A 24,485-nucleotide genomic window follows, 5' to 3' on the forward strand; every position below is an offset into this window, starting at 1 on the left:
CAGGCCCTCTCCTCATCCTCCTGGCTCCCTCTGGGCAGGCCTCTGCCCCCCACCCCACCTTCTCTGTCCCTTCAAGACAACTCAACAGTGGGGACAGGGCTAGATGCCTCTCTACCACCTCCCACCCACTTGGGCAAGGGGCCTGAGATGTAGGGGGTAGATCAGTCCTCAAAAGGGCTTATGTGAGGCTTCCTCGGGGATATTCTCCCTCCTCAGATCTCTCCAGTTTCTCTCCACAAGCTGGCGGCCCTCCCAAGGGGAAACAGAAGGCTTTGGAAGCCCCACACCCTGACCCTGGGGCCCAGGGGCAGGATAGGGCAGCAGCCAGGCCACCAGGAGAGCAAGGCAGACCCAACGCTGGCCTAGGTGCTGAAACCCCTGTCCCCTGCCACCCCTGCTACTCCTGGTGACTTTGTAAAGGCCCACTGGCCCAGCCCTGCCCTGGGGTGCTGGCTGCTCCTGGGAAGAGTGGTCAGGTATGGAAGGTGTTCCCCTGGGAAATAAAGGCAGACTCAGGGCCCCTGGGCCTGGCTGGGAACAGAAGGGGATCTTTCTGGACCCCAAGGGCCAGCAAAGGAGCTTAGAGGGAATCAGGCTGGGGGTGAAGAAAAAGATTCTGGCACTCAGAGGTACTTAAGCCAGAGACTTCGGGAAAAGGTAGGCAGTGAACTCACAGGCCCTGGCAAAGAACAAGAGTGAGAGAGGACAGCACACAAGGGTCTCTGCCGCTGGTGCACAGAGAGGCCCCCCCACGGAACACCGAGGCAGATGGGCCATGGAGAGCCATGGGGAGATGTCCTGTCCCCAGTCCGCATGGGGAAGTAGGGTCTCCCTAAGAAGCCCTAGTGGCCCTGTCCAGCCTAGTCCAGCAAAGGGGATCCAGCTGCCCCCACTGGCCTGGGTGGAGGTGGAGGACGTGCCCTACTCCCACTAGCTTGAGTTGTCTTGTCTCCCCCTCCTACATCCCTCCCAGTGACCCCAGAAATGCAGGGCCCTGATAACAATGACAACCATAGCATAGTCTCCCTTCCTCTCCCCCCACCTCTTTTTCTTTCTCCTCTTCTTCCTCTCCCCACCCCAACCCTTCCCTGTTGGCTTGTGTCCAAACCCTGCCTCACAGTCCTATCAGAAAGCAACAGTCCAACCAGTGACTGCCCAGCTCCTCCAGGCACCCAAAGTCCCCCTCCCCAGCATCTTGCAGTGCACTGTGGGAGTATTTTGGAACAGGGAAGACCCCTCTTCTGCAAAAATAAAGCACTGGGACTTCCCTGGCAGTCCAGTGGTTAAGATGCCGGGCTTCCAATGAAGGGGGGGCGTGGGTTCGAACCCTGGTCGGGGAACTAAGATCCCACATGCCGCGTGGCAAAAAAAAAACAAAAAAAAAAAGAGGTTGGAATCTGGGTGAAAGGATAGGGAGGTGCATTGCCCAGAATAAGAGAACAGAGGGACACCTCCCAGACTCAGACCAGCAAGGTGGCCAGCCCAGCTGGGCAGGGAGAGGCCCCAGAGGAGCCCTAGTAGCCACATCCCCAGATTCACTCACAGACCCACACAGGGACCTTTGCACACATGCGCACATGCTTACACACTCATGCATACACACGTGCTCTCACATGCACATACACGCTCATACATATGTGCTCACTCTCACACACGTACAGGCCCAGTCGGTGGATCCCTCAACAGCACCCCATGCCTTCTCTGGAGCCCCCAGCTTCTCCCTTGCTGCTCTGAGCCCAGACAGGTCCTCGGAAGGATAGACCAGACACAGGCCTTCTGGATAGACCAGAACCTGCCCTCATGCCCCCGGCCCAAGAGGGTGTTCATGTTTGAGCAGCGCTTCTGTGCCCTCCCAGCTCCCAGACTCTCCTCTCACAGTGTGGGAACATTCAAGGATCTCCCCTCACCCAGCCTCCTACCCCAGGGAAGACCACTGGACCCCCACAATGCACTGCAGCCCACCCCCAGCTGCCCACACTGTCTCTGGTTGGACTGTCTGTGCCCGTGAGGAACCCCCTCGGTTTGGCCATGTTGATGCCTGACACAGAATAAAAGCAAGACCTACCAAAATGCAAACAGCTACAGCAAAGAGAGATAAAAATCCGCAGCCAAAAGCCAGTTCCATTCCTCAGAGTCTCTTTGGAGGAAGGAAGCTCAGCATGCGGTTTTTTCCATTATGGATGTGATAAGAGCGAGACTGGTGCCTCCCCCAGACCATGCATATATATAGCAGTGTGTGTATATATATGTGTGTGTGTATGTCCGTGTATATGTGCTATACAGCCGTATGGAAGCATATACAGCCACGCCAAGGGACTCACTGCCGACAGAGGACCAGGCCTGGGCAACATATTGGCTATAACTGCCCTCCTCCTGCGATGCTGTAGTCTCCACAGGCCCTCCCCGCCCGCCTCTTCTCTCTGGCTCGAACTTGAACATGGAAGTGGCGGGTTTCCTCTTTGCTGGTGTCTCCCTCCCTCAAGCCACCCTCTTCCCTGTCCCTCCAGCCCCGTCAGCTCTGAACCCCTGGCCTCCGGCCTCCCCAGCCCCCGCCGGATAACCCCCCGTTTCTGTTGCAGATTTTGAGTTCCTGCTCCCCAGCAGCTTTGAGTCTGAAGGACATGTTTTCATTGCTCCCAGGTAGCTTGCGTGTGGCCTTGCTGAGGTGTCCTCCCCCAACCCGACCTCCCTGGGCCCACCTCCTGCACTGCTGCCTGGAGCTATGTGTCTGTGTCCTGTGCAGTGTCACCCTGCCATGCACAGCCCTGTATGTGTGGCCGTGTGCATACCTGGGCCATGTAGGCACACCAGGCACCAGTGCCCATAGCTTCAGCTCCCACCAGGCCTCGGACGGGAGGGCTCTGGACTCTCTGTTGACCTTCCCTGCCCTGCCAGGCCACCAGGAAGGAGCCCTTTCTGCCCTGCGCCGGCTGTCTGCAGCACGCCCCTCACTGGGCAGCTGCTGCTCTGGTTTGTGGCGCCCTCCCCACCCCACCCCCACCCCGCACCTGTCCTTGTCCCGTGTCAGTCAGTGTTTGTGTGGGTGTGGTGACCGAGCCAGCCAGAGCCCCTGTCGGCAGTGCCCCATCTAGGTGACGGGAAGAGGATGAGGGGATGGGGACTATGAAGAGCTCTCTGGAAAGTAAGGGATCAGGGCCCAGCACAGGCCTGGGCCTGGACCATCCTTGGCATGCACCCTCGTGTGCACACCCTCTGTCTGTTGGCCCACATCTGAGGAGGCCAGCAGGCCGCCGGGTGGTGAAGCCCTCCCCTGTGGCCTGGGCTTTGCATGAGGGCAGGTGGGTGCAACTGACAGAGATCCATGGGCACTCTCAGGTACCACACGGGGGCTCTGGACACTCCTAACCTCCATGTGTGTGCACGTGTGTGCATGCACCCACAAAGTTCACTGTGACTCTCTGTAGATGTGTGTTTGTATTTGTGAGTCATCATGTACATTTGTAAGAGTCCAAGTGTAAATGTGGGGTGGCCGTGTGCATTGGTGACTGTGGGAATGTATGGAAAGGCCTGTGTGGCCCACAGGACCCTGAGGGAGCTCTGAGGGCAGGGACCATGTTTGTTTTTGTCACCTCTGTATCTTTGGCACAGGAGAGCTCAATAAATATGTGTTGGGTGAGTGTAAATGTACATATTATGTGAGGGGGAGGGATTGCAGGTGACTTGTATCCCAAGTTCAGCTGTATGGGTGTCACTCTAAGTGTATCAGGTGTGTTCTCCCCCATACAGAAGTGCAGGCTGTGTACTGCACAAAGGCCCTGGGAGCAAGTGGGGACTGAGATTCAGTCCCAGGTGCCCTCATCAAGCTTTGGGCCCTAGCATAGCCTCGGGAAGAGGAGCATTTAAAAATTTCCCACAAAGTTGCTGCCATGCAGGCCAGTGAGGAGGTCTCTGGTGGCAGGGGTATGGATGAGGGATTAGGCAGGAAAGATAGCTCCATGTACCAGGGTAGAAGGACTGCTTGCCAAGACTTCCTGGGGAGCAGAACCCCAAGCAGATCTCCCTGCTCCCTTCAGCCCCTACGTTCTCTGGACCCACATTCTGAGCCCAGAGAGGACCTTGAGGAGGTGAGGGATTTGGCCTGTCCATCTCTGGGGGAAGAGCACCCTGGGCAGAGGGAACAGCCAATCCAAGGAGCCACGTGTTCCCACTGACTTGGTGACACCCTCTGTGGTATGATGAAAAACACTAAGGCTCAGGGAGCTTGAGTGAGTTGCGCAAAGGTACACAGCCAGGAAGCAGCAGGATGAGGTCTCAGACCAACTAAGCCAGTGTCAGGACTCCACCCACCGTGCCCACGGAACGCTATGGCACACAGTTCGATGAGCCAGCCATGAGGCATTTCCTGGGGCCTCCCAGGTGCACCGTCTAGCTCCAGCTACACAGGAGAGGTGAGAGGCTCTGCAGGGCCATGCCCGGAAGGGAGAACCTGCTTGCGTGGTGGAAGCAGACCCTCATTCTCTGCTTCTTGCACTTAAGCAGGTCAGTTCTGCCCCTGTGCAGACCTGGTTACCTGCTGGGCGTATAGTCACTGCAGCCTGTAAGAATACACATGCCCCTCCCTGAGGCCTGGGCTTCTCAGCGAATGGCCAGGCAGGCCTGTTGGGAAGCCTCAACCCTATTGCCCTGTGCATTCCCCCAAGCCCACTCTTCTTGCCCCTCCCCACCCCCAGAGAGTATTGCAAGGAACTGAATGCCTCAGACAACAACACTGAGTTCCTGAAGAACTTCATTGAGCTCATGGAGAAAGTGACTCCAGACTCCAAGCAGTGTGAGTGACTGGTGGGGCAGCGGGGTCTGGGCAGTGCCAGACGGCAAGGGGGCAGCCCAGAGGAACCCAGAGACTGGGCAGGTGTGGAAACATGCAGGCCCAAACCAAGGGCAGGTCCTGGGCCAGGTCATGGGGAAGGTTCGGAGCCTTGGGGGTAGCGGGGAGAGTGGGCAGGGATCCACAAGAAGATCCTCCCTCCACCCCAACCCTCCTGTTCCAGGCAACAACTTCCTTCTGCACAACCTGATCTTGGACACGGGCATCACACAGCAGCTGGTGGAGCGCGTGTGGCGGGACCAGGATCTCAACACGTAGGCACCACCCAGCCTGTGGGGGCAGGAGGCTGGGATGGGCCCATAGGCGCTGGCCGTGCCCTGCAGAAAGTAGGTCTGTGACCTCACCTCCCTGCTGCCCCCAGGTACAGCCTTCTGGCCGTGTTCGCCGCCACTGATGGTGGCATCACTCGCGTATTCCCCAACAAGTAAGTGACCTGCCCCACTATCCGACACCCTGCCCCTGCTGGGACCCCGCCTGTCCCGCTGCCCAGAGGCCTTCTTTCATCTGCTGAGACCACTGCCCCCACAAGCCACCCCTCCACCAACCTCTTGTGTGACCAGGGCAGCTGAGGACTGGACAGAGACCCCTGAGCCCTTCAATGCCAGCTTCTACCGCCGCAGCCTGGATAACCATGGCTATGTCTTCAAGCCCCCACAACAGGATGGTGAGTGTCCTCCCAGGCGCACAGCAGCAGGTGGGAAGCTGAGGCTTCTCTGTTCAGCCAGGGCGAGGCTCTGCTCTTTGAGGTCCCTCTCAGATTCGAGGCTGGCTGGCTGAGATGGGGCAGATAAAGAGAGGGCTAGGCTGTGCCAGACGCTATGCTGGGTGCCCGGTGCTTAGGCTGAGGTCAGCCATACCTTGGGTTCCTGGGCTCCCAGGGCCCAGCACAGAGTGGTCATGTGGCTGCCAGCCCCTACTCCTGACCACCCCACCTCACCCACCCCCAGCCCGGTTAAGGCCGCTGGAGCTGGAGAATGACACGGTGGGCATCCTCGTCAGCACGGCTGTGGAGCTCAGCCTAGGTGGACGCACACTGAGGCCAGCAGGTGAATACCCAGGGCGGAGGTAGGGAAAGAGAAAATGGGCAGTGTGCTGCCCAGGTAGGTGGGCATTGATGGCCCCTTGCTCTCCCCCACAGTGGTAGGCGTTAAGCTGGACCTAGAGGCCTGGGCTGAGAAGTTCAAGGTGCTAGCCAGCAACCGTACCCACCAGGACCAGCCTCAGAAGGTATCTGGTCAGGGATGAGGGCAGTAAGCCCAGAAGCACCCATTCTGGAGTCCCCAGGAACCCCTACCAGTCCTCCCACTCAGAGTGGCTCTGGTGCCTATGGGGAGGCAGGGTCCCCGATGTATAAAGGGTGATGGGAGGAGGAAAACTGGTGGGCACTTACGGTCCTTGCTCTCTGCCCAGCAGTGCGGCCCCAACAGCCACTGTGAGATGGACTGCGAGGTTAACAACGAGGTGCGTGTGCCCTGAACCCTAGCTTACCCCACTCCTGGACACCTGAGTCCCAAATGCAGCTCCTAGCCCATCCCATCCCTTAGCCAGTGGGTCTCAACATCCCACCCTGACTTCACAGCTTTACTAGAACTGGGGGAATGGTGCCCCCTCCACTCAGCTACTGGACTGCCAGGGTCTGTGGAGGAAAGGCTGGGCTGGAGCCCCTCCCCATCTTCCTCCCCCTTTCCCACCTCTCAGGACCTGCTCTGTGTCCTCATTGATGATGGGGGATTCCTGGTGCTGTCAAACCAGAACCATCAGTGGGACCAGGTGAGGGTCAGTAAGAGGGTGGAAGGAGAGGGTCTGGGTTTGAGCCTTCTGGGGATATGGCACTGCCAGCCCTGTGACTACCACTGCCTCCCGGCATCCCCAGGTGGGCAGATTCTTCAGTGAGGTGGATGCCAACCTGATGCTGGCACTCTACAATAACTCCTTCTACACCCGCAAGGAGTCCTACGACTATCAGGCAGCCTGTGCCCCCCTGCCCCCGGGCAACCTGGGTGCCGCACCCCGGGGCATCTTTGTGGTGAGCCCCAGCAATGCCTGACCTGCAGATGGGGGGACTGGGAGACCTGCCCACAGATGACCCCCTACCTCTAACGAGAAAGCTGGGGGTGAGCCAGGTCCAGGGGCAGCAGTGGGAGCCCATGCCACTCTCTCCACTGCAGCCCACCATTGCAGACTTCCTTAACCTAGCCTGGTGGACCTCTGCTGCGGCCTGGTGAGTCCCCAGGGGAAATGGGAGAGGGAGGGTGCTCCCTGGGCAGGAGGGCTGGAAAGAAATGGGGCACGGTACTGGCCTCGCTGACCACTCCCACTCGGTGACCCATGCCCTGCAGGTCTTTGTTCCAGCAACTTCTCTATGGTCTCATCTACCACAGCTGGTTCCAGGCAGGTAGGTAGGGCTTTGGAGGTCCCTCCTCAAAGCCCCTCCCCAATCTGAGACCTACTCCAAAGGGAGGGCGGGGCTTACGGCTGAGCGAGGCTCAGGGTGTAGGGGTGCAGCTGAGGGGCTCTGGACCCTCGCAGACCCCGCGGAGGCCGAGGGGAACCCCGAGGTGCGCGAGAGCAGCTGCGTCATGAAACAGACCCAGTACTACTTCGGTTCGGTGAACGCCTCCTACAACGCCATCATCGACTGCGGAAACTGCTCCAGGTGCGCGCGCTGAGCAGGCCAGAGGGGCGGGGCCGGGCCGGGCCGGGGCTGCAGCGGGGAAGGGAGGGGAGGGGAGGGGAGGGGAGGGGAGGGGAGGGGAGGGGAGGGGAGGGGAGGGGAGGGGCGGCGGGGTGGGGCGAACCTCAGCGCCCCGCCTTTCTGTGCTGCCTCCAGGCTCTTCCACGCACAGAGACTCACCCACACCAACCTTCTCTTCGTGGTGGCAGAGAAGCCGCTGTGCAGCCAGTGTGAGGCTGGCCGGCTGCTGCAGAAGGAGACACACTGTATCCTTCCCGCGCTGCTCCCCGGCCCCTCCCGCCCAGCGCGTTCCCTCCGTGCCGCCGCCCCCTTGACTCCCCACCCATGCCCAGCGGACGGCCCGGAGCAGTGTGAACTGGTGCAGAGACCGCGATACCGGAGAGGCCCACACATCTGCTTCGACTACAACGCCACGGTGAGGAGGGGGGCGGCGGCCTTGACCTGCAGCTCCCCCTGCCCCAGGGCTAGTGCGGCCCTGCGCACCCGCTGCCCGCCCAGCCCGGGCAGACCGGCTGCTCCTTGTCTCTTTCCACAGGAAGATACCTCAGACTGCGGCCGCGGAGCCTCTTTCCCACCGTCGTTGGGCGTCTTGGTGTCCCTGCAGCTGCTACTCCTCCTGAGCCTGCCTCCCCGGCCGCAGCCTCAAGTCCACGCCCACCCTTCTCGCCGCCTCTGAGTGCCCCTCCCCCCACCAGGCCTCCCCGCCGCTCCCTTGCTCCCTCGCCCCACACTTCCCACCTTAGAGCCTCGCCCCCCTCCCTCACTGAAGGACCTGAGTGCGTCTGGCCCCGAGAATCTGCGCCTTGGGGGGAGGGGGGGTCCCGAAGGAAGGCGCCGCAGGTCTTTGGCCCCCAAGCCACGTCTGGCTGCTGAACTGTCAGAGTGTCCCCAGACCCCTCATTCCCACTGTACTCACCCACCCCGGAGGGCTGGGCCAGGGAGGCCACAGTACTGGTGCCAAACCAGGCCTCCACAGCCCGCCCTGCCCCGAGGCTCCCTTTGTGTGGAAGACCGAGGTCTTGCCCCAGTTGGACTCCTCTAACCTGGCCCTTCTGCTACACCCAGGACTAAATCTGGGAATAATGGAGGAAATTGAGATGGGCAGTTTGAGGCCTGTGCATCCCAGCTTAAGTCCTGGCAGGAGAGAGGTCCTGGGGCAGCCCCCAATGAGCTCCTGCCTCTCTCAGGCCTACAGCCACCTGTCCCTCCCCAAGCCCGGCAGGTGGCAGGACAGTGACAGTGACACCGGCTAAGACTCAACCCCATACACACCTGGAGCCCTGAGGGCAGAAACTGGACTCCGACATACCCAGGAGGGCACACACACAAACACAGACGTGCACAGACACACACACCCTGGGGTGGGGTGAGGGTGGGGGCTCACAAAGCCTTATACGGGGTGAGGGGTTGGTGGGAGGTTGGCATGTGCACACTCCATCTCCTGCTCACCGTCCGCCTCTTATGTGACCTGTAACCCAGCTGGTCCCCCATCTCTAAAGCTGAATGTCAAACAGTGCCAAATGCTGGGGCAAAGGGTGAAGACCCCTCTGTCCTGACCTAGCCGCCAGTGTCCCCTTATTGCCCCTGACCCTGCCAGGTGCTCATTGTAACCATTTCTCACTAGTGTCAGGCCCCCAGTGGGACCACATGCCACTGCCTGCACCCCTCAGCAGAGGAACTCTCACCAGGCATCACCCTTTGCCTTAGCGGGGGTGACTTGATTACTCCTAGCTGGGTCATCCCACCCCCAATCTGCCCCTTATACACTCAGGCCTGTCTCTTTCCCACTCACACACTCCCTGGCCAAACTGCTCCTCCCTGCTGAACACACACTTGCACATACATATACACACTCTGTGCACATACACAGGCTGGGCCTGGGAACATCTCTTCACACCATTCATTCTGGTCATTTCTTGCAAAGGCATCCCAGCCTGGGGGCCATTGGGGGACTGAGGGCAGGGGGATATGGCCATAGGGCTCAGATGGACTGGGAGGAGGGGGGGAGGGTGATACATTAATTAATGGCTCCGTTAATTAATGTCACGTTGCTTGTCGCTTTCTCAGTGTGTGTGTATGGTCCATGCCCACTGCTGGTGCCAGGGTGGGCACCCATGCTGTACACCCAGCCTAGATGCCAGCCATGTCTTGCAGGGGCGTGTGTGTAACTGTAGTGTAGTCAGGTGCTCAATGGAGAATATAAAAATAAAGAAAGAAACATATACAGATAAATTAATATATATTTTAAGTTTAAAAAACAGAAAAGCAGACAAAGCAATCCCCATCAGGTAGTTGTCAAACCCCCAGCTGGGTCTGATCCTTCTCATCACCCACCCGACCTGGCTGTCCCCTCACCTCGGGTTCGGGGGATCTGTGGGGGACTGGGGGGCCATTTCCTTTTATCTGCCCTTTTTTTTTGGTTGTTCTATTTTGTACAGACAAGTCAGAAAAACAACAGCAACAAAAAAGTCAAGAAACTTTGTAAAATATTGTGTGTGTGATTCCTTGTAAAATATTTTCAAATGGTTTATTACAAAAGATCAGTTATTAAATAATCTTCATATTTTCACTTCAAATGGTTCCCATACACTGTCTCTGCCCTGGAGTGAGGACTGGGTGGCTTGAAGACAGGTGGCCATGACCTCAGAGCCCCACTTACCACTTAATTGGGAGTGAAGGCCATAGCAATCCAGGTCTCTGGTGGGTGGAGGGCATGACGCTTCCCAGGCCTCCTAAGTGCTAGATCCTTGACATCCTTTGTCTTGTATAATCTTATCAAAAGCCTCCAGGAAAAACTGTCTTTAAAAAAAAAAAGTCTCCCAGAGGCTCAAGGCCAAGACTGTGGAGGAAAGAAGATGGAGATGAGATGCAGGCTTCTAGCCAATAGGATCAGACTACCAGGGCATACGCAGGTCCTCCAGGTGGAGCAAAGAGTGACTACCTGGCCCAAGTCCATGACTTCGTGCTTGAGGGCCAGTGCTGCTGTCCAGAGGAGGCCAAGGTCTGGCCCACCCACAAGCATGATGGCTGCTCCTTCCCAGCCCAGAGGAGGCCTGGTGCTGTCAGTGGCCACTGCTGCTCACGCTGGAACACAGCTCTGAGTCCATTTCAGCAAATCTCGGGCCTCCCTCTGGCAAGCCCTACACCCTTGTTCATTTTAATCCCAACTCTCTTAATAGTCAATCCTATTCTGTGTGACCTTCGAGTTTCTTTTCAACGGGAAAGACTTATAACCACCAGTGCAGAGATTTCCCAGTACTACTGACACTTGCTCTCTTACAGTACACACTCCACACTATGCACTCACCCTGTGCTGAGTACTTACCACACATTAGAGTTGGATATTAGTTTATCTCCATACCGCAGATGAGCAAATTGAGACTTAGGAGAAATCCTTTCTCCCAGATGCAAGAAACCAGCAAAGGTTTTGGAAATGAGGTGGCCTGTGGCTTGGGGACCTTGGATGCTAAATAAATAAAAGAGGGCATTCCAGGTCTTAGTGAAGACACCTTTCCTCACCCTCTGCAAGGGTTGGCCACAGAGCAAAGCCTAACTAGCAACCCCTGAGGCAGCTCCCATGCTCCGCAACAGCCCCAGAGGTCCTGGGGTAGACCTGCCATGTAAAATACAGAACATCCAATCAAATTTGGAATTTCAGATAATCAATGAATATTCTTCAGTATGTTCCCAACATTGCATGGGACATAACTATGCTAAAAATTGAAGACATGCTTATACTGAAAAAATCATTCATTGTTTAACTGAAATGCTAATTGAGCGCCCTGTATTTTGATTTGCTATATCTGGCAACCCTACCCTGGGGTGGCATGCAGCAGGAACCCAGAGCCCAAAGGTAAAGGAAAGCAACACCTTTTGTGATCTGGAAGGCTGTGCACACGTCGGCAGTTGTACTGAGATCAGTGGCGGAAAGGAAGGGATTCTGCACTTTATAAATGTACTTTGTCATATATTTATTTTAATTATATGCATATTAAAAAAAAAACTCAATATACAAAAAACAAAAATCAGTTTTGCACAGGACACAACCTACCTGAAGCCACCGTTGCAGTGAGGTGGAGACCCAAGGCCAGCCTGACCCAAGTTTGTGGAGAGACCTCTCTTCATCAGGATCAGCGATTGACTGTGGTGAGGAAGAGAGTCACTAAGAGAAGTCCAGTCTCACCCCTTTGGGGGCTGGAGATCCGAGTTCCGGTATGGGCTCCACCTCATTTGTAACAAGGGCAGCCTGGGCAACACACTCACTGAGCACCCAGGGTGGACTGGCATTGTACACGCCAGTCCCCTTGGATCCTCACGGTAGGTCCTGTCATCATCCCCATTTTACTGTCCATGAAACTGGGTTTCAACAAAGTTCGGGAATTTGGCCATTGTCACACAGCCGCCAAAACGCAGAGCAAGAATTCCAACCTGGGTCAGGCACACACCAGACCGCGGAAGTTCCAGGAGTTCGCGCCCCCTGGACCATCCAACATTCCTACCTGCACACCTGCCCACTAGGACACACCCACTCAGATAAACAGGCACACACTGAGCCAATCCTTCCGGGAAATTCAGCACGCGCGTGGCCTGCAGCTGTGCTGCCGCTGGTACCCGCTGCTCTCCAGAGGTTAGCGATGCCCGTTCACCCTCCCCCACCTCTGGAGAACCGACGGAAACGGTCCTGAGAACTACAACTCCCAAGCACACTCTCCTCTTCCGGCGCACAGCCTCCTGGGACTTGCTGTTCTACCCAGAACCCTGATATCCGCTGGTCCCGGCTCCGGCCGAGGACTCCATGTCCCAGCATGCCGCGGAACCGTAAGGCCGACGTTCAGAGGGCGTCCTGCAGCCTCTCCGAGCGCGCAGGCGCAGCGCCGCTGTTTGTCGGCGCCTGAGAAGGGAGGAGGTACGGTCGAAGCCGAGGCCGAGGCGGAGCTGACCAGACTTGACTCCGACCCAGAACCAGCCTCCAGTCCCGCGTCGACCGTAGGGCCCCAGAGTGGATGGAGAAGATCGAGCCCTGAGATCACCGCCATTCCGGTCGGCGCGGTGGCCACACAGAGCAGGCAGTTAGGCGTGCCTAAGCTGCCCAGGGTCTTCCCTCAGATCCCCGGCGAGGGGCCTAGGCCCCGGCCCCGCGACCAGGCCCGGCTCTGCCCTTTGGGACCGGAGTCGACCCGACCGGAAGTGGACCTTTCACCGGGGCCATAGGCCAGTGACTAGGTCGGACCCGGGCCTCCCGTCGGGGCCGGACTGGGACGAGGCCCCGGGGAGGCCCCTAGCCCACTAAACCCTTTCCTAAGGCCGACGCCCGCCAGGAAGATGCAGCGCGCCCTACCGGGCGCCCGCCAACACTTGGGGGCCATCCTGTCCAGCGCCAGCGTGGTGGTGAAGGCTCTGTGCGCTGCGGTACTATTCCTCTACCTGCTGTCCTTCGCCGTGGACACGGGCTGCCTGGCGGTCACCCCAGGCTACCTCTTTCCACCCAACTTCTGGATCTGGACCCTGGCCACCCATGGGCTGATGGAACAGCATGTGTGGGATGTGGCCATCAGCCTGGCCACAGTGGTGGTGGCTGGACGTTTGCTGGAGCCCCTCTGGGGGGCCTTGGAGCTGCTCATCTTCTTCTCAGTGGTGAACGTGTCTGTGGGGCTACTGGGGGCCTTCGCCTACCTCCTCACCTACATGGCTTCCTTCAACTTGGTGTACCTTTTCACTGTCCGCATCCACGGCGCCCTGGGCTTCCTAGGTGGTGTCCTGGTGGCACTCAAGCAAACCATGGGGGACTGTGTGGTCCTGCGAGTGCCTCAGGTGCGTGTCAGTGTGGTGCCCATGCTGCTCTTGGGGCTGCTGCTGCTGCTGCGGCTGGCCACACTGCTCCAGAGCCCAGCGCTGGCCTCCTATGGCTTTGGGCTGATCTCCAGTTGGGTGTATCTTCGCTTCTACCAGCGCCATAGCCGAGGCCGAGGCGACATGGCCGACCACTTTGCCTTTGCCACCTTCTTCCCTGAGATCCTGCAGCCTGTGGTGGGGCTGTTGGCGAACTTGGTGCATGGCCTCCTGGTGAAGGTAAAGATATGCCAGAAGACAGTGAAGCGCTATGATGTGGGTGCCCCATCTTCCATCACCATCAGCCTCCCAGGCACAGACCCTCAAGACGCAGAGCGGAGAAGGTACTGTGGAATCTTACAAAACCTTGTCGAGCTAGGATAGTATTATTAATCAAGTCACATTCCATCTGTTGAGGTGCTTGCTGTATGTACGCTGGCAGCCTACAGTCAGATGTTGGGGCGGATTCAGAAAGAGAAAAGCCAGCTTGTGGCCTGGAGCTCAGCATTTAAGTGTCTGGGCTGCAGGAGGTGCTTTCCAAAATTAGGGAGTAAAAGTGGCCTTTCTCACCACTCAGGCCGCTTAAGTTTCAAGAAATGCCCTGCTTCCTTTTGAGCTGTGTGAGGGGCAAATGGAGAGCCAGGTACACGTAACCCTGGCCTTGTCTCAGAATCTCCAAATCCTAGACACTGGTCCTGTGGGAGCCAGAAACAACCTGCTGGTCCTTCTTCCCCTGTGAGAGAGGGACAGAGAAGGAAACATGGGATCCTTAAGAGATGGTCTGGGCCACCCTAGTTTCCAAACGCTGGACTACACCCTCTTCCTGAGCCTTAATTCAGATGTTGTGCTTCTCTGCCGCTTATTTATTGAGAGGGAAGCCTGGGGTATAACTAGACTTAGACACACCCCCTCACCCCCACCACCCCCGCCTACTCTGGCAGGCATGTGTCACCAAACCCAGGGGACAGCCACATGACCCACCGAGGGAGCCTGCTGACCACACCAGGAAGTGGAGACAACCTTTTCATTATCTGTAAACCAAGCCATCTGCACCATCAGGAATCCCAACTGAATTATTCACTGAATGCACCTTGGCCAGGGCAGGACAGATCTTTTTTAATCCATTTCTTTCTGTCTCTCCCAGGTCTGTGGACTTACCAGAGTGGTCACAGCTCTGTTTCCAACATTATTCTTTTTTTTTTTTTTTAATTTTATTTATTATTTTTGGCTGCGTCGGGTCTTCATTGCTTTGTGCGGGCTTTCTGTAGCTGCGGCGAGCGGGGGCTACTCTTCATTGCAGTGCGCGGGCTTCTCTTGTTACAGAGCACAGGCTCTAGGCGCATGGGCTTCAGTAGTTGTGGCTCGTGGGCTCTAGAGCACAGGCTCAGTAGTTGTGGCGCACGGGCTTAGTTGCTCCACAGCATGTGGGATCCTCCCTGGCCAGGGATCGAACCCGTGTCCCCTGCATTGGCAGGCGGATTCGTAACCACTGCGCCACCAGAAGCCCCCTCAACATTATTTTTGAGTGTTTTTTTTGATGCAGTTACTTGAGTAGTGAAATTTAGAGCAGGCTCTGTTCATACTGTCTGCATTTGTCAAAGCCTTCTGTTTTTGCTCACCTGTGTAATGAGTTCTTAGCAGGCAGCTTTATGAATTCAGCTGGAGTTGTCCCTGTGCCTACTCTCCACTGGGGCTGTGGAGTGTGGGCCACACCCCTTTCTTGAAGGAGTTTCCAGCTGGGGAAGGCCACAGATTACTATGGTCCAAGGTGGCAGGTGTTGAAAAGTACACACGGCATGCTGCAGAGCTTAATTGTGGGCTCTACAGTTTGTGTGTCTGTGGCTGATGAATCCTAAAGACCGAGGTCTCTATTAACCTTATCCAGTGGAGGCGATGCGGTCAGGAGGGCTGGGCCTGGTAGAAACTGAGCTGTCCTCAGAGCTGTTCAGGTGATCCCAGGCCACAGTGGTGGCCCCTCCCCCAGTGGAGATCTGGGATTGTTAGGGTTGGCTGAACATTCGAAAAACCTCTACGCAGCCCCAAGAAAATGGACAGGTGGAGGCAGATTGGGGTGGGGGGTGTCAGGAAGTGGGTTCTTGGCATAGTCTTGTGGTTGTTACCTTGCTTGGGGATGGGGGTTACTCCACCAACCAGTTTGACATCTTGCTGCATGCCATTCCCTGACCCAAAGAGCTAGTGATAGTGGGAGGCAGGGGTTCCTACCTTTGACCCTTGTGAGGGAGTGATTAGCATGCCACCATCTCTCTACCTTGGCAGGCTTTAAACAGAATTGACAAGGCAGTCTCCAGAATGGGAGCCTGGGTCGCAGCATCCTGTCTGTGCCAAGTTGCCATGGTGCCAGGCTGGAGGACAGGGTGGAAGTGTGCTGGGGCTTTCTGTGCCTATGTTGTTGTTGTCCCTCTCGTCATGTTCCCTGGCATGGTGGAGATTTTGGTTTTCTGCTGGAACATGGAAGGCTATACAGGTCCCCCATGCTGGTGGCACAGACTTGGAGGCATCAGGGGTCCACAGTGACCACTAGTAGAAGTGTTACCTGGCAGCATGGGCATCCCAACTCCTGGTGGGCAGGGTCCCAAGTGCACGTATATACTTTCTTCTAGCGAACTTTCCCACCTCCCCGCAGAGTGGGGTCTCCAGGGGTCTGCCCAGTGAAACCAGTAGGCTCTGGCCTGTGCCCTACCCACATGGATTGTTTCTCCTTCCTCTCCTTCTGCTAGGACGCTGTGTGTTCCTGCTCTAACACAGGTCCTGGTAGGTTTGGAGATTCTTCTCGGAAGGAGAATATTAGAGTCAGTTAGGAGGGGTGAGCTGACCCAGGTTGGCCCTGCTTCCCAGGCTGAGAGCCAAGGCAGGTGCTTGAGTTCCAAACTTCCCCACAGACCCTTGCCAGGAGGCTCAAAATACTCCTAACAAGGAGAGGGGGGAGAAGTAATGCCTTGAATGTGATGCCAGTGCCTAGCAGAAACTCACATGTCCAGGGACTTGCCCTTCCACCTGTCTGCCCAGGGACACCAGCTTTGCCCAACCTTAGGCACCATCCTCAGAACCATTCCTGGGGCTGGCCTGTGGGCAGGCTGGCAGGCACCCAGCTGGCCTTCTCAGCCTGGAGGTGCCCCAGCTATGGAAGGAAGGCCCTACAGCCTTTGGGTCCTCATTCTGATGGCAGAGTGTGCCCTAATCCAATCCCTGTGGAGCCCTGGGCCCTGTATGGGGAAGGAGAACCCATAGGGTTCTGAGAGAGGAGTGTGAGCAGTACGGCATGTCAGTTTCCTGGGGGAGAGAGTGCAGGGCATGAGCCAAGTTCAGATCCTGAGTGACCTGTCATCTTTCCTCTGGCCCCAGGCAACTGGCTCTGAAGGCCCTCAACGAGCGGTTGAAGCGAGTGGAGGACCAGTCCGTCTGGCCCAGCATGGAAGACGATGAAGAGGAGGCTGGGGCCAAGGTGGATAGCCCCCTGCCGTCAGACAAGGCCCCCACGCTCCCAGGGAAGGGGCCTGTCCCAGAATCCAGCCTGATCACCTTTGAGGCAGCTCCCCCGAAGCTGTAACTCTAGACCACCTTGAGTGTAGCACCTCTTCTCCCAAGCCCCCCTTGACACACTCTCAGCTACTCCAGGGCACTGACTGCTCTGAGGAGAGGGAAGAAGGCCTGCTGGGGGTTGCCACAGACTTCTGCTATTTCTCGCCAACACTACCCAGGATTCTTGCTACCTGGTTCCAACTCCAGACAACCACTATGCCAGGCATGGGGCCTCTGAAGCACAGCCAGCCCAGGCCATCTGAGGTAAGACTGTACCTCAGCAAGCAGCCTCAAGCAAGTGGCTGCAGGGGCACTGGTGCCATGGCTCCTAAGCCAACCCTCACACCTGATACTGGTTGCCGAGAGCCCTGAGCCAAGGCAAGGATTTGCCAAAAACATTCTGGGGGTCCAGCCAGTGCAGGAGCCAGTGCAGGGCTGTACATCCCTGCCCGCCCACAAAGAGACTACATTCATGTCAAGATTTCTGATTCCCTCTGCTGTGGCCATAGCTGCTTCTGGGCCAGAACAGTCACAGCTCCCAGGTATTTTCTACAGGACCACTTGAGTGGGCAGCCAAGCCCAGCCTCGCAGTATCAATAAAGCAGTTCTTTGAGGTATGGCTCCTGGGCTCTGTTAGACCACCTTGTGCAGCCCCCTCATCATGCTCAACTGCAGAGTTAGACAGGGACTTAACTCTAGGTTCAAGGGCTTGGTCACCAAAGCTACTCCAGCTGGATAAAAAGCCCATTGCCCTCATCCCCTTCCCCCCATCACACTCCCCCTTGCCTCACCACCACATGCCCACTGTCAAGCAGTCTTCCCAGAGCTGTCACCTCAGGCTCTTACTTACTTTCTGCCTCCCTGCACTACCTGGTGAAGGAGGCCCTGCCTGGAGGACCTGATAATTAAGCGCCTCTCTATCATAAGGAGTTGTTCTTATCCATGACTCACCTCCAAGACAGAGTGCTCAGGGCCTGGCATCTAGGGAGGCAGCCCATCCCCAGTTCCCATCCTGTCATTGCCCAGATTTGACCACCACAGTCTAGAAACTCCAACATATGAGCAGCTGGGAGACTGAAATACACACAGCCGCACCATTCACAGCTACAGCCCTCGGGCCTGCTAGGGCCCTGAGTGGCATGGGGTGCTTAGCCAGATCCGGGGGGCTAGTGTGCCAAGAGAGCTTTAGCCCCTCAGTGAGCAGCCAGGGACGGGTCCCCATCTTGCCCAGCTGCCCATTTTTTCATGCTGATGGCATTAGCAAGAACTATCCCCAGCTTTGGACTGTTCCTCCCATCCAGTCTTTTCAGTCTTAATATATATATATATATTTGGCCGCGCCTCACGGCACGTGGGATCAAACCCACGCCCCCTGCATTGGAAGTGCGGAGTCTTAACCACCAGACCACCGGGAAAGTCCCTTCAGTCTCTTTTAAAATTTTATTTTACTTTTTTCTCTTATCTCATTTCTGGACATACCAGCACAAGTTGAGTTGCTGTGGGCAGGGGGCAGTCTTGAAACCCAACTTCATCCAGACACATGATCCATAAACTCCTCTGGGATGGCAGAAAAAGAAGGAAAGGAGAGGTACTCCAGCATGAGGAGCAAGTAATAGTGTCACACAAAGGACTCCGGCTACCCGTGACCGCACCAGGGCCTGAGGTGTCCCGTGACCGAGTCAACTGAGAGAGTCCAGGAGGTCTCAGCCCCGGCTACCACACTGAGGGGCAAATCCAGGCTTCCCCTAGTTCTGGGAAAAGCTCATGGCTGGATCCTCTTGCGGTACAGGTAGGCGTTGCTCACCTGGTTCATAATGACCAAGCTGGTAACGACAGGGCATAGCACAGCCAGGTACCAGACCCCACCAGTGACTGTGGCAGTGAACCAGAGTGAGCACATGCCCAACAAGAGGCTGGCACTACCCAGAAGGTAGCCCACCAACCCAGAAGTGGCATGGTACAGCTTGAGCTTGGCCAGGGGCCATCGAGGCAGCAATTTGGGGTAGAGCAGCCCCACCCCACCTGAGCACTGCAGCCCTGCCCACAGCACAGCTAGCAGCCCTGCCCGCCCATGCCACGTGGCCAGGTGGGCTTTGCCAAGCTGTTCCTTGTGAAGGATGACAAGGCCCAGGCCCAGCAGTGCACACAGCAGGGCTAGCAGCTGCAGAACCCAGTGGCAGCGTGCTCGGCCCTTCCGCGAGAGGGAGCGCAGCAGCGAACTCTCAGGAGAGAACACCAGCAGTGCCTCGGTCATCAGGAAAGAGAACTGGGGAGACAGGGATGGGACACTAAATGAGAGTGCTGCCCAGCAGAAGGGAAGAAAGCTTTAGATATAACCTAAGCTGCCAGCTAGTGTGGGCAGATTCCGCTTCATTCTCTCCCCACTAACGAGTATCTATTTGGTGGCACAAGAGTGGAGAATTCCATCTGGGACAGAACATCTGCTCTGAGTAACCAGCAGGAGGTACCTCTCCACACTGCTTCTAGCTGCTATTCTGAAATGTCATCTCTGCTGTGCTACCCAGCAAACACAAGGTTTGAGATGTGGCAGTTATAAATGATTCACAAGCTTTGTTTTTCTGACACAGGACCGGATACAATTTCTTGGCAAGAGTTGGCCACATGGGTGCACTGTTTCAGGAAAATTAGGTGCATCACTATAAATTAAGGTGAAAAGGGACACAGGTATACCCAAATGCATATTCTAAGCCTCCTGCCTGGAGGTGGACGAAGCCTCATTTTGTGCTTAGACAAACCCATTTGCCCTGCATCTCGAATACTCTAGTTCAAGCGTGGGATATAAACTATAGGCAGGAGTTGGAGCATACAGTGCATCTAACCCCACATCCCATTACTCCAAACAGATATTAAGTGTTCATTAACATTTAGAGGGCGCTAAGACCACCACCCATAGCTATGCTCCCTCCCATCCCTAAGAGCTGGACAGGCCCACTACTTACAGCCAGAGACATAAGCACAGGGTGCCAGGAGAAGAGACCTGGAATGAGAAGAGGAAGCCTCGTGAAGCTGAAGCAAGAAGAACCCAGCCACGCCAATCCCCACGGGCTGAGGAGTATGAGTAGCTCATCGCCCAAGGAGGTGCTGCCAAAATGCAAGCCCCTTCTTGCTGCAACAAACTGACCCCATACCTATCATCTCTTCCTGGACCCTCCCTGGATCAGAAGCCATGCTTTGCCACTCCTCTGGCAGTCCTCCCTCCTTCCCCCTGCACTTTGCAAGAGGCAGCTAAGTGGAGCACCAAGACAAGAGAAGCCAGGTACTCTATGGGACCTGGCCAAGCTGGCAGAGCCCCAACTCTCATCTATTCCACCCCACTTATTCCTCCAGCATAGCATGTCCCTCAGCCAACCAGGCCTTTCCCAGGAGTCAGATCCAAGGCTTACTATTGCCCCTGCTCCCCAGGAAAAGTGACACTTTCCTTCCCAAAAGTCAATTATGAATTCTACTTACTGGAGCCAGGCCTGGCAAGTACAGCCACAAAGATGGTGAAGCCCAGTGCCACAATGTGGGCAGCAGCCCCAGATGCAGTGCGCAGAGCTCGGTATATGTGCGACTCGGTCTCCACAGAAAGGGCCATGGTCAACCAGGCCGGCTGTAGCCTGAAAGCATAGCAGAGTGAGCAAGGGTCTCTGGTGCCCGCTGTCCACTCCTTTCACTGGAGCAAGGGTTGCGGGGCAGGAATGCCACTCTCTTCCAAAAAGTTAAGGTAGGCAGGGACAGTACTAAGGCAGGCACCAGGAATAGTCGAGGACTGGTGGCCTGTCAGCGTGTACCCGCATCTGAATTGGCACTGATCACTGGCCCACCTTCCAGGTAAGATAGGCAAGGCAGTGTAATAGACTACAAATCCCAGCGTGCACCACGCCGTCGCCGGGCGGGAGCGCCTGCTGGAAGGGCGTGAAGCACTACGGGAATTGTAGTTCCCAGTTGCGTCGAAATTATGGCCTGAGTCCCTTTGCGCACAGCCTCCCCACTTGCCGCTGGCCTGCTTCCCCTACACGCTAGGGATTCGCCTGCCTCACCCGCAGCGCCGACCTGACGAGGTGGTTCCCTCCCGAGAAAGTGGGTTACTCGGGGCTCTGCCGCGCGCCCTGCCGCTCCGTCGCGGAGCCTCTTAACTTCCGGGTGCGACGCCTATCCATCCGGGACTTCCTGGGACAGTCCCCCGCAGCCACACGGCTGAGTCGCGCTGCACAGGCGCTGTTGCGCAGATGGCCTCACGGGTGTTCAGTGCGCAGGCGTGCTTGACCAGGCAGCCCAAACCTCCGGGCTGTTTCTGACAGGTGCTCCCAGGGACAGTGGCGCCAGCTACGGACCCCGGCCCCACTAGCGCCATGGGCAGTAGCTGCCGCATCGAATGCATATTCTTCAGCGAGTTCCACCCCACGCTGGGACCGAAGATCACCTATCAGGTGCCATCCGGGCTCGCGGGGCATGGGAGGCAAGGTAGAGGGACGCTCGGGGGAGTTCAGCCAGATGCCTGGAAGCGGTGGAACCCAGTGCCCCGTGCTGCACGCAGGCACGCCACCCCTTCATTCGCGGAAAATCGTGAACCAAGAGTATATTCAGACCCAGTCCCAGGCTCCCGGTGTGGCAAGGCAAACAAACATTCACATAGGCAGTGATTGTGGGAAATCGGGATGTGGGGGCCCAGGGGAGGTGCCAGGTTCTACGAGAGGTGTGAGTGGTGATCCACTAGTATCCCTGGATGCATCGGAATTTAGGTGAGGCAGGAGTGTGCCAGGTGGAGGGTACAGCGTATGCAAAAGCCAGGAGGTAGGTGAGAACATAATGTGTGTTTGGAAACACAAGAGAGTGGGCCTGGGTGGATGGGAGAGAGGAGAAACCCTGGAGAAGAGGGATTAGGTCTTGGGGCTCACCCTGTGTATTCCACCTAGTTATAAGGTCCACTAAGGGGATTCTTGGCACTCCCTTCCACAGGTCCCCGAGGACTTCATCTCCCGGGAGCTGTTTGACACCGTCCAGGTGTACATCATCACCAAGCCAGAGCTGCAGAATAAGCTCATCACTGTGTGAGGCCCTAGCTGGGGGGTTGGGAGGGTTCCCAGGAGGAGTGGAAAGACTTGGGGGTGAGAGGAGCCTGACTCTGTTCCCATCTGTTCCCCTCGTCCAGCACAGCCATGGAGAAGAAACTGATTGGCTGCCCCGTGTGCATCGAGCACAAGAAGTACAGCCGCAATGCCCTGCTCTTCAACCTAGGCTTCGTGTGTGATGCCCAGGCCAAGACTTGTGCCCTTGAGCCCATCGTCAAAAAGCTGGCTGGCTACCTGACCACACTGGAAGTATGCAACACGATGGGCTTGGGTGGATGGGCTTGGGTGGATGGGCAGGCAGAGTTAGGGAAGGTGTTCGCATGTCTCCAAAGCCCTCCAGACCCGGGAACCTTCCAGAGTAGGATGCCAGCCAAGGGTCCTGGGGTGTGCCCACCATGCTGTCCATGCTCCATCCAGCTAGAGAGCAGCTTCGTGTCCACGGAGGAGAGCAAACAGAAGTTGGTGCCCATCATGACCATCTTGCTGGAGGAGCTAAATGCCTCAGGCCGGTGCACTCTGCCCATCGGTATGGCCCAGCCTCTGTAAGGACAGCAGAGGGGTCAAGGAGGGATGGGGAAGTGTCAGGGGAAGGTGAGCCCAGTCAAGGACAAGACTCGTGAACAAATTGGTGGCCAGGAAATAGCCATGAGCTGAGCTGATGATGTCCAGGGCCCAGTGCGTGATGGGGCTGGAGAGGGGGAGGCCAGTAGAGCTCTCTAGCTCTGCTCCTTGGGCGTGTTCCTTCCCCTGTATGGACCTCAGTCTGTTGCTCCATAAAAGGGGAAGATGGCCCTACCCAGAGTCACCTGCCTGCCTCAAGGGTGGCTGGGAGGACTGGATGGTAATTGATGGCCTCTTGGAATAGATGGCACTGAGGATATGGGTGGGGTTCCCTGCAGATGAGTCTAACACCATCCACTTGAAGGTCATTGAGCAGCGGCCTGACCCTCCTGTGGCCCAGGAGTATGATGTGCCTGTCTTTACCAAAGACAAGGAGGATTTTTTCAACTCACAGTGGGACCTCACCACACAACAGGTATGCTAGCCCTCCCTGGCTATCATGACCTGCGGCTGGCCACAGCCCTGGCCTCATCCCACCCCTACTTACCCTGCTCTTCCCTGCCCAGATCCTGCCCTACATTGATGGTTTCCGCCACGTCCAGAAGATCTCAGCCGAGGCAGACGTGGAGCTCAACCTAGTGCGCATCGCCATCCAGAACCTGCTGTGAGTGGGGAACAGTGACACTCAGGACAGGGTCGCCAGTCAGGAAGAGCCCAGGGGCCCTGAGTGTGGGAGCTGGGAAGGCATGGCCCTCAGAAGCTGAGCACAGCTATCTCCCCCAGGTACTACGGCGTTGTGACACTGGTGTCCATCCTCCAGGTAGGTGTGTCTGGGGTCTGATTAAATGGAGAATGGATCATGTGGCTGAGCCCAATTGGGGCTGTGTCAGACTTCCAAGCCCCTCACTCAGGCCCCTGTGCCTCCTGCTACCCTCCAGTACTCCAATGTGTACTGCCCGACGCCCAAGGTCCAGGACCTAGTAGATGACAAGTCCCTGCAGGAGGCGTGTCTATCCTACGTGACCAAGCAAGGTATTAGCAGGCTCTGGGGGAGGCCATCTCAGGGAGGGCAGGGCCACCTGGAGAGCTGATCCCTGATGCCTACAGGGCACAAGAGGGCCAGTCTCCGGGATGTGTTCCAGCTGTACTGCAGCCTGAGCCCTGGCACTACTGTGAGAGATCTCATTGGCCGCCACCCCCAACAGCTGCAGCACGTTGATGAACGGTCAGAGGGGGATCCCCTGGGGCATGGAAGGTTTGCCTGAGGGCAGGTACACTCTCTGTGTCTCTCCCGAGCCCTGGGTCAGAGAGAAAGCAGGAGATTCCTGATGAGCAGAATCATGTGGCACTGCTACTCCAGGAAGGCTTCCTGGAGGTGATGGGTTTGAAGTCCAGTCTGGTCACTGAAACAAAACTGGAGGGGAGACTGGCCTGGCTAGAGGGAGGCCTGGCCAGAGCATCACCCCTTTCTTCCTCAACCCTCACCCCAGGAAGCTGATCCAGTTCGGGCTTATGAAGAACCTCATCCGGCGACTACAGAAGTATCCCGTGCGGGTGTCTCGGGAGGAGCGGAGCCACCCTGCCAGGCTTTACACAGGCTGCCACAGTTACGATGAGATCTGCTGCAAGACAGGTAGAGGCAGGCAGGACCACTGAGGTGGGGTCAAGGCAGGGTGGCCAGGCCAAGGCTTCTGACCTCACCTCCACCACACCACCCAGGCATGAGCTACCAAGAGCTGGATGAACGGCTGGAAAATGACCCCAACATCATCATCTGCTGGAAGTGAGGCTGGTGGGGGCTGGACCAGGCACACAGCTATGGCTATTCTCTCCTCCTAAGCCCTGCCTGGTGCATGAGGACTAGACCTACAAACTAGTCCATTACTGTCTCAAAGTTAACCCTCATTTCTATAAATAAAGTCATCCATTTCAACCTGCC

General features: G+C 56.9%; 4 protein-coding genes and 1 long non-coding RNA gene across 9 annotated transcripts in view; 3 read left to right on the forward strand and 2 right to left on the reverse strand.

Annotated features, from left to right (window-relative positions):
- CACNA2D2 (calcium voltage-gated channel auxiliary subunit alpha2delta 2) overlaps positions 1–10,028 on the forward strand; it is a 139,054-nt gene extending 129,026 nt beyond the window's left edge. The window contains exons 23-38 of one of the 2 annotated variants that reach the window (XM_033424439.2): positions 2,580–2,640; positions 4,692–4,789; positions 5,010–5,100; positions 5,208–5,270; positions 5,407–5,510; positions 5,794–5,892; positions 5,985–6,073; positions 6,257–6,307; positions 6,545–6,616; positions 6,720–6,872; positions 7,015–7,067; positions 7,186–7,241; positions 7,376–7,502; positions 7,677–7,786; positions 7,874–7,956; positions 8,077–10,028. In XM_033424439.2, the coding sequence (XP_033280330.1) occupies positions 2,580–2,640; positions 4,692–4,789; positions 5,010–5,100; positions 5,208–5,270; positions 5,407–5,510; positions 5,794–5,892; positions 5,985–6,073; positions 6,257–6,307; positions 6,545–6,616; positions 6,720–6,872; positions 7,015–7,067; positions 7,186–7,241; positions 7,376–7,502; positions 7,677–7,786; positions 7,874–7,956; positions 8,077–8,217 (1,451 nt within the window). In that variant the 3' untranslated portion in view covers positions 8,218–10,028. The remainder of the gene's footprint in view (positions 1–2,579; positions 2,641–4,691; positions 4,790–5,009; positions 5,101–5,207; positions 5,271–5,406; positions 5,511–5,793; positions 5,893–5,984; positions 6,074–6,256; positions 6,308–6,544; positions 6,617–6,719; positions 6,873–7,014; positions 7,068–7,185; positions 7,242–7,375; positions 7,503–7,676; positions 7,787–7,873; positions 7,957–8,076) is intronic. The other variant, XM_004267846.4, reaches the window with a different exon arrangement.
- LOC117200669 (uncharacterized) lies at positions 4,893–8,177 on the reverse strand. Of its 2 annotated transcripts, none has more exons than XR_004482282.2 (4): positions 8,085–8,177; positions 7,645–7,767; positions 5,392–5,619; positions 4,893–5,116 (listed from the first exon to the last, which is right to left on the reverse strand). It is a non-coding gene; the product is annotated as an uncharacterized LOC117200669 (long non-coding RNA). The 2 variants fall into 2 exon arrangements; XR_004482281.2 differs by having other exon boundaries at positions 4,893–5,163.
- Positions 10,029–12,409: 2,381 nt separating the features above from the next.
- TMEM115 (transmembrane protein 115) lies at positions 12,410–17,523 on the forward strand. The gene is made up of 2 exons (XM_004267844.4): positions 12,410–13,714; positions 16,734–17,523. Exons 1-2 carry the CDS (start codon positions 12,864–12,866, stop codon positions 16,936–16,938), a joined length of 1,056 nt encoding a protein of 351 aa, XP_004267892.1. The 5' UTR covers positions 12,410–12,863; the 3' UTR covers positions 16,939–17,523.
- Positions 17,524–18,327: 804 nt separating this feature from the next.
- LOC101279791 (transmembrane reductase CYB561D2) lies at positions 18,328–21,102 on the reverse strand. Of its 2 annotated transcripts, none has more exons than XM_033424453.2 (4): positions 20,967–21,102; positions 20,382–20,530; positions 19,871–19,908; positions 18,328–19,176 (listed from the first exon to the last, which is right to left on the reverse strand). In XM_033424453.2, the coding sequence occupies exons 2-4, from the start codon at positions 20,506–20,508 to the stop codon at positions 18,673–18,675; spliced, it is 669 nt and encodes a 222-aa protein (XP_033280344.1). In that variant the 5' UTR covers positions 20,509–20,530; positions 20,967–21,102; the 3' UTR covers positions 18,328–18,672. The 2 variants fall into 2 exon arrangements, with proteins under 2 accessions (XP_033280344.1, XP_004267890.1); XM_004267842.4 differs by having other exon boundaries at positions 20,954–21,087.
- Positions 21,103–21,203: 101 nt separating this feature from the next.
- On the forward strand, positions 21,204–24,484 carry NPRL2 (NPR2 like, GATOR1 complex subunit). Of its 2 annotated transcripts, none has more exons than XM_004267841.4 (11): positions 21,204–21,343; positions 21,873–21,964; positions 22,066–22,234; positions 22,403–22,511; positions 22,885–23,021; positions 23,113–23,210; positions 23,330–23,366; positions 23,485–23,578; positions 23,654–23,771; positions 24,037–24,179; positions 24,266–24,484. In XM_004267841.4, exons 1-11 carry the CDS (start codon positions 21,266–21,268, stop codon positions 24,331–24,333), a joined length of 1,143 nt encoding a protein of 380 aa, XP_004267889.1. In that variant the 5' UTR covers positions 21,204–21,265; the 3' UTR covers positions 24,334–24,484. The 2 variants fall into 2 exon arrangements, with proteins under 2 accessions (XP_004267889.1, XP_012387832.2); XM_012532378.3 differs by having other exon boundaries at positions 21,243–21,377; positions 22,071–22,234.
- The last annotated feature ends 1 nt before the right edge of the window (position 24,485 follows it).

This window comes from Orcinus orca, chromosome 10, assembly GCF_937001465.1.
Source record: "Orcinus orca chromosome 10, mOrcOrc1.1, whole genome shotgun sequence".
Taxonomy (NCBI): domain Eukaryota; kingdom Metazoa; phylum Chordata; class Mammalia; order Artiodactyla; family Delphinidae; genus Orcinus; species Orcinus orca.

Coding starts and splice junctions, on each gene's coding strand:
- NPRL2 (XM_012532378.3), top strand. CDS start 21,289: ATGCATATTCTTCAGCGAGTTCCACCCCACGCTGGGACCGAAGATCAC. Junction 23,579..23,653: donor ATCCTACGTGACCAAGCAAG/GTATTAGCAGGC, acceptor TGATGCCTACAG/GGCACAAGAGGGCCAGTCTC. Junction 24,180..24,265: donor TGAGATCTGCTGCAAGACAG/GTAGAGGCAGGC, acceptor CACACCACCCAG/GCATGAGCTACCAAGAGCTG.
- TMEM115 (XM_004267844.4), top strand. CDS start 12,864: ATGCAGCGCGCCCTACCGGGCGCCCGCCAACACTTGGGGGCCATCCTG. Junction 13,715..16,733: donor CAAGACGCAGAGCGGAGAAG/GTACTGTGGAAT, acceptor CTCTGGCCCCAG/GCAACTGGCTCTGAAGGCCC.
- LOC101279791 (XM_033424453.2), bottom strand. CDS start 20,508: ATGGCCCTTTCTGTGGAGACCGAGTCGCACATATACCGAGCTCTGCGC. Junction 19,909..20,381: donor ACTTGCCAGGCCTGGCTCCA/GTAAGTAGAATT, acceptor TTCTCATTCCAG/GTCTCTTCTCCTGGCACCCT. Junction 19,177..19,870: donor CTGTGCTTATGTCTCTGGCT/GTAAGTAGTGGG, acceptor CTGTCTCCCCAG/TTCTCTTTCCTGATGACCGA.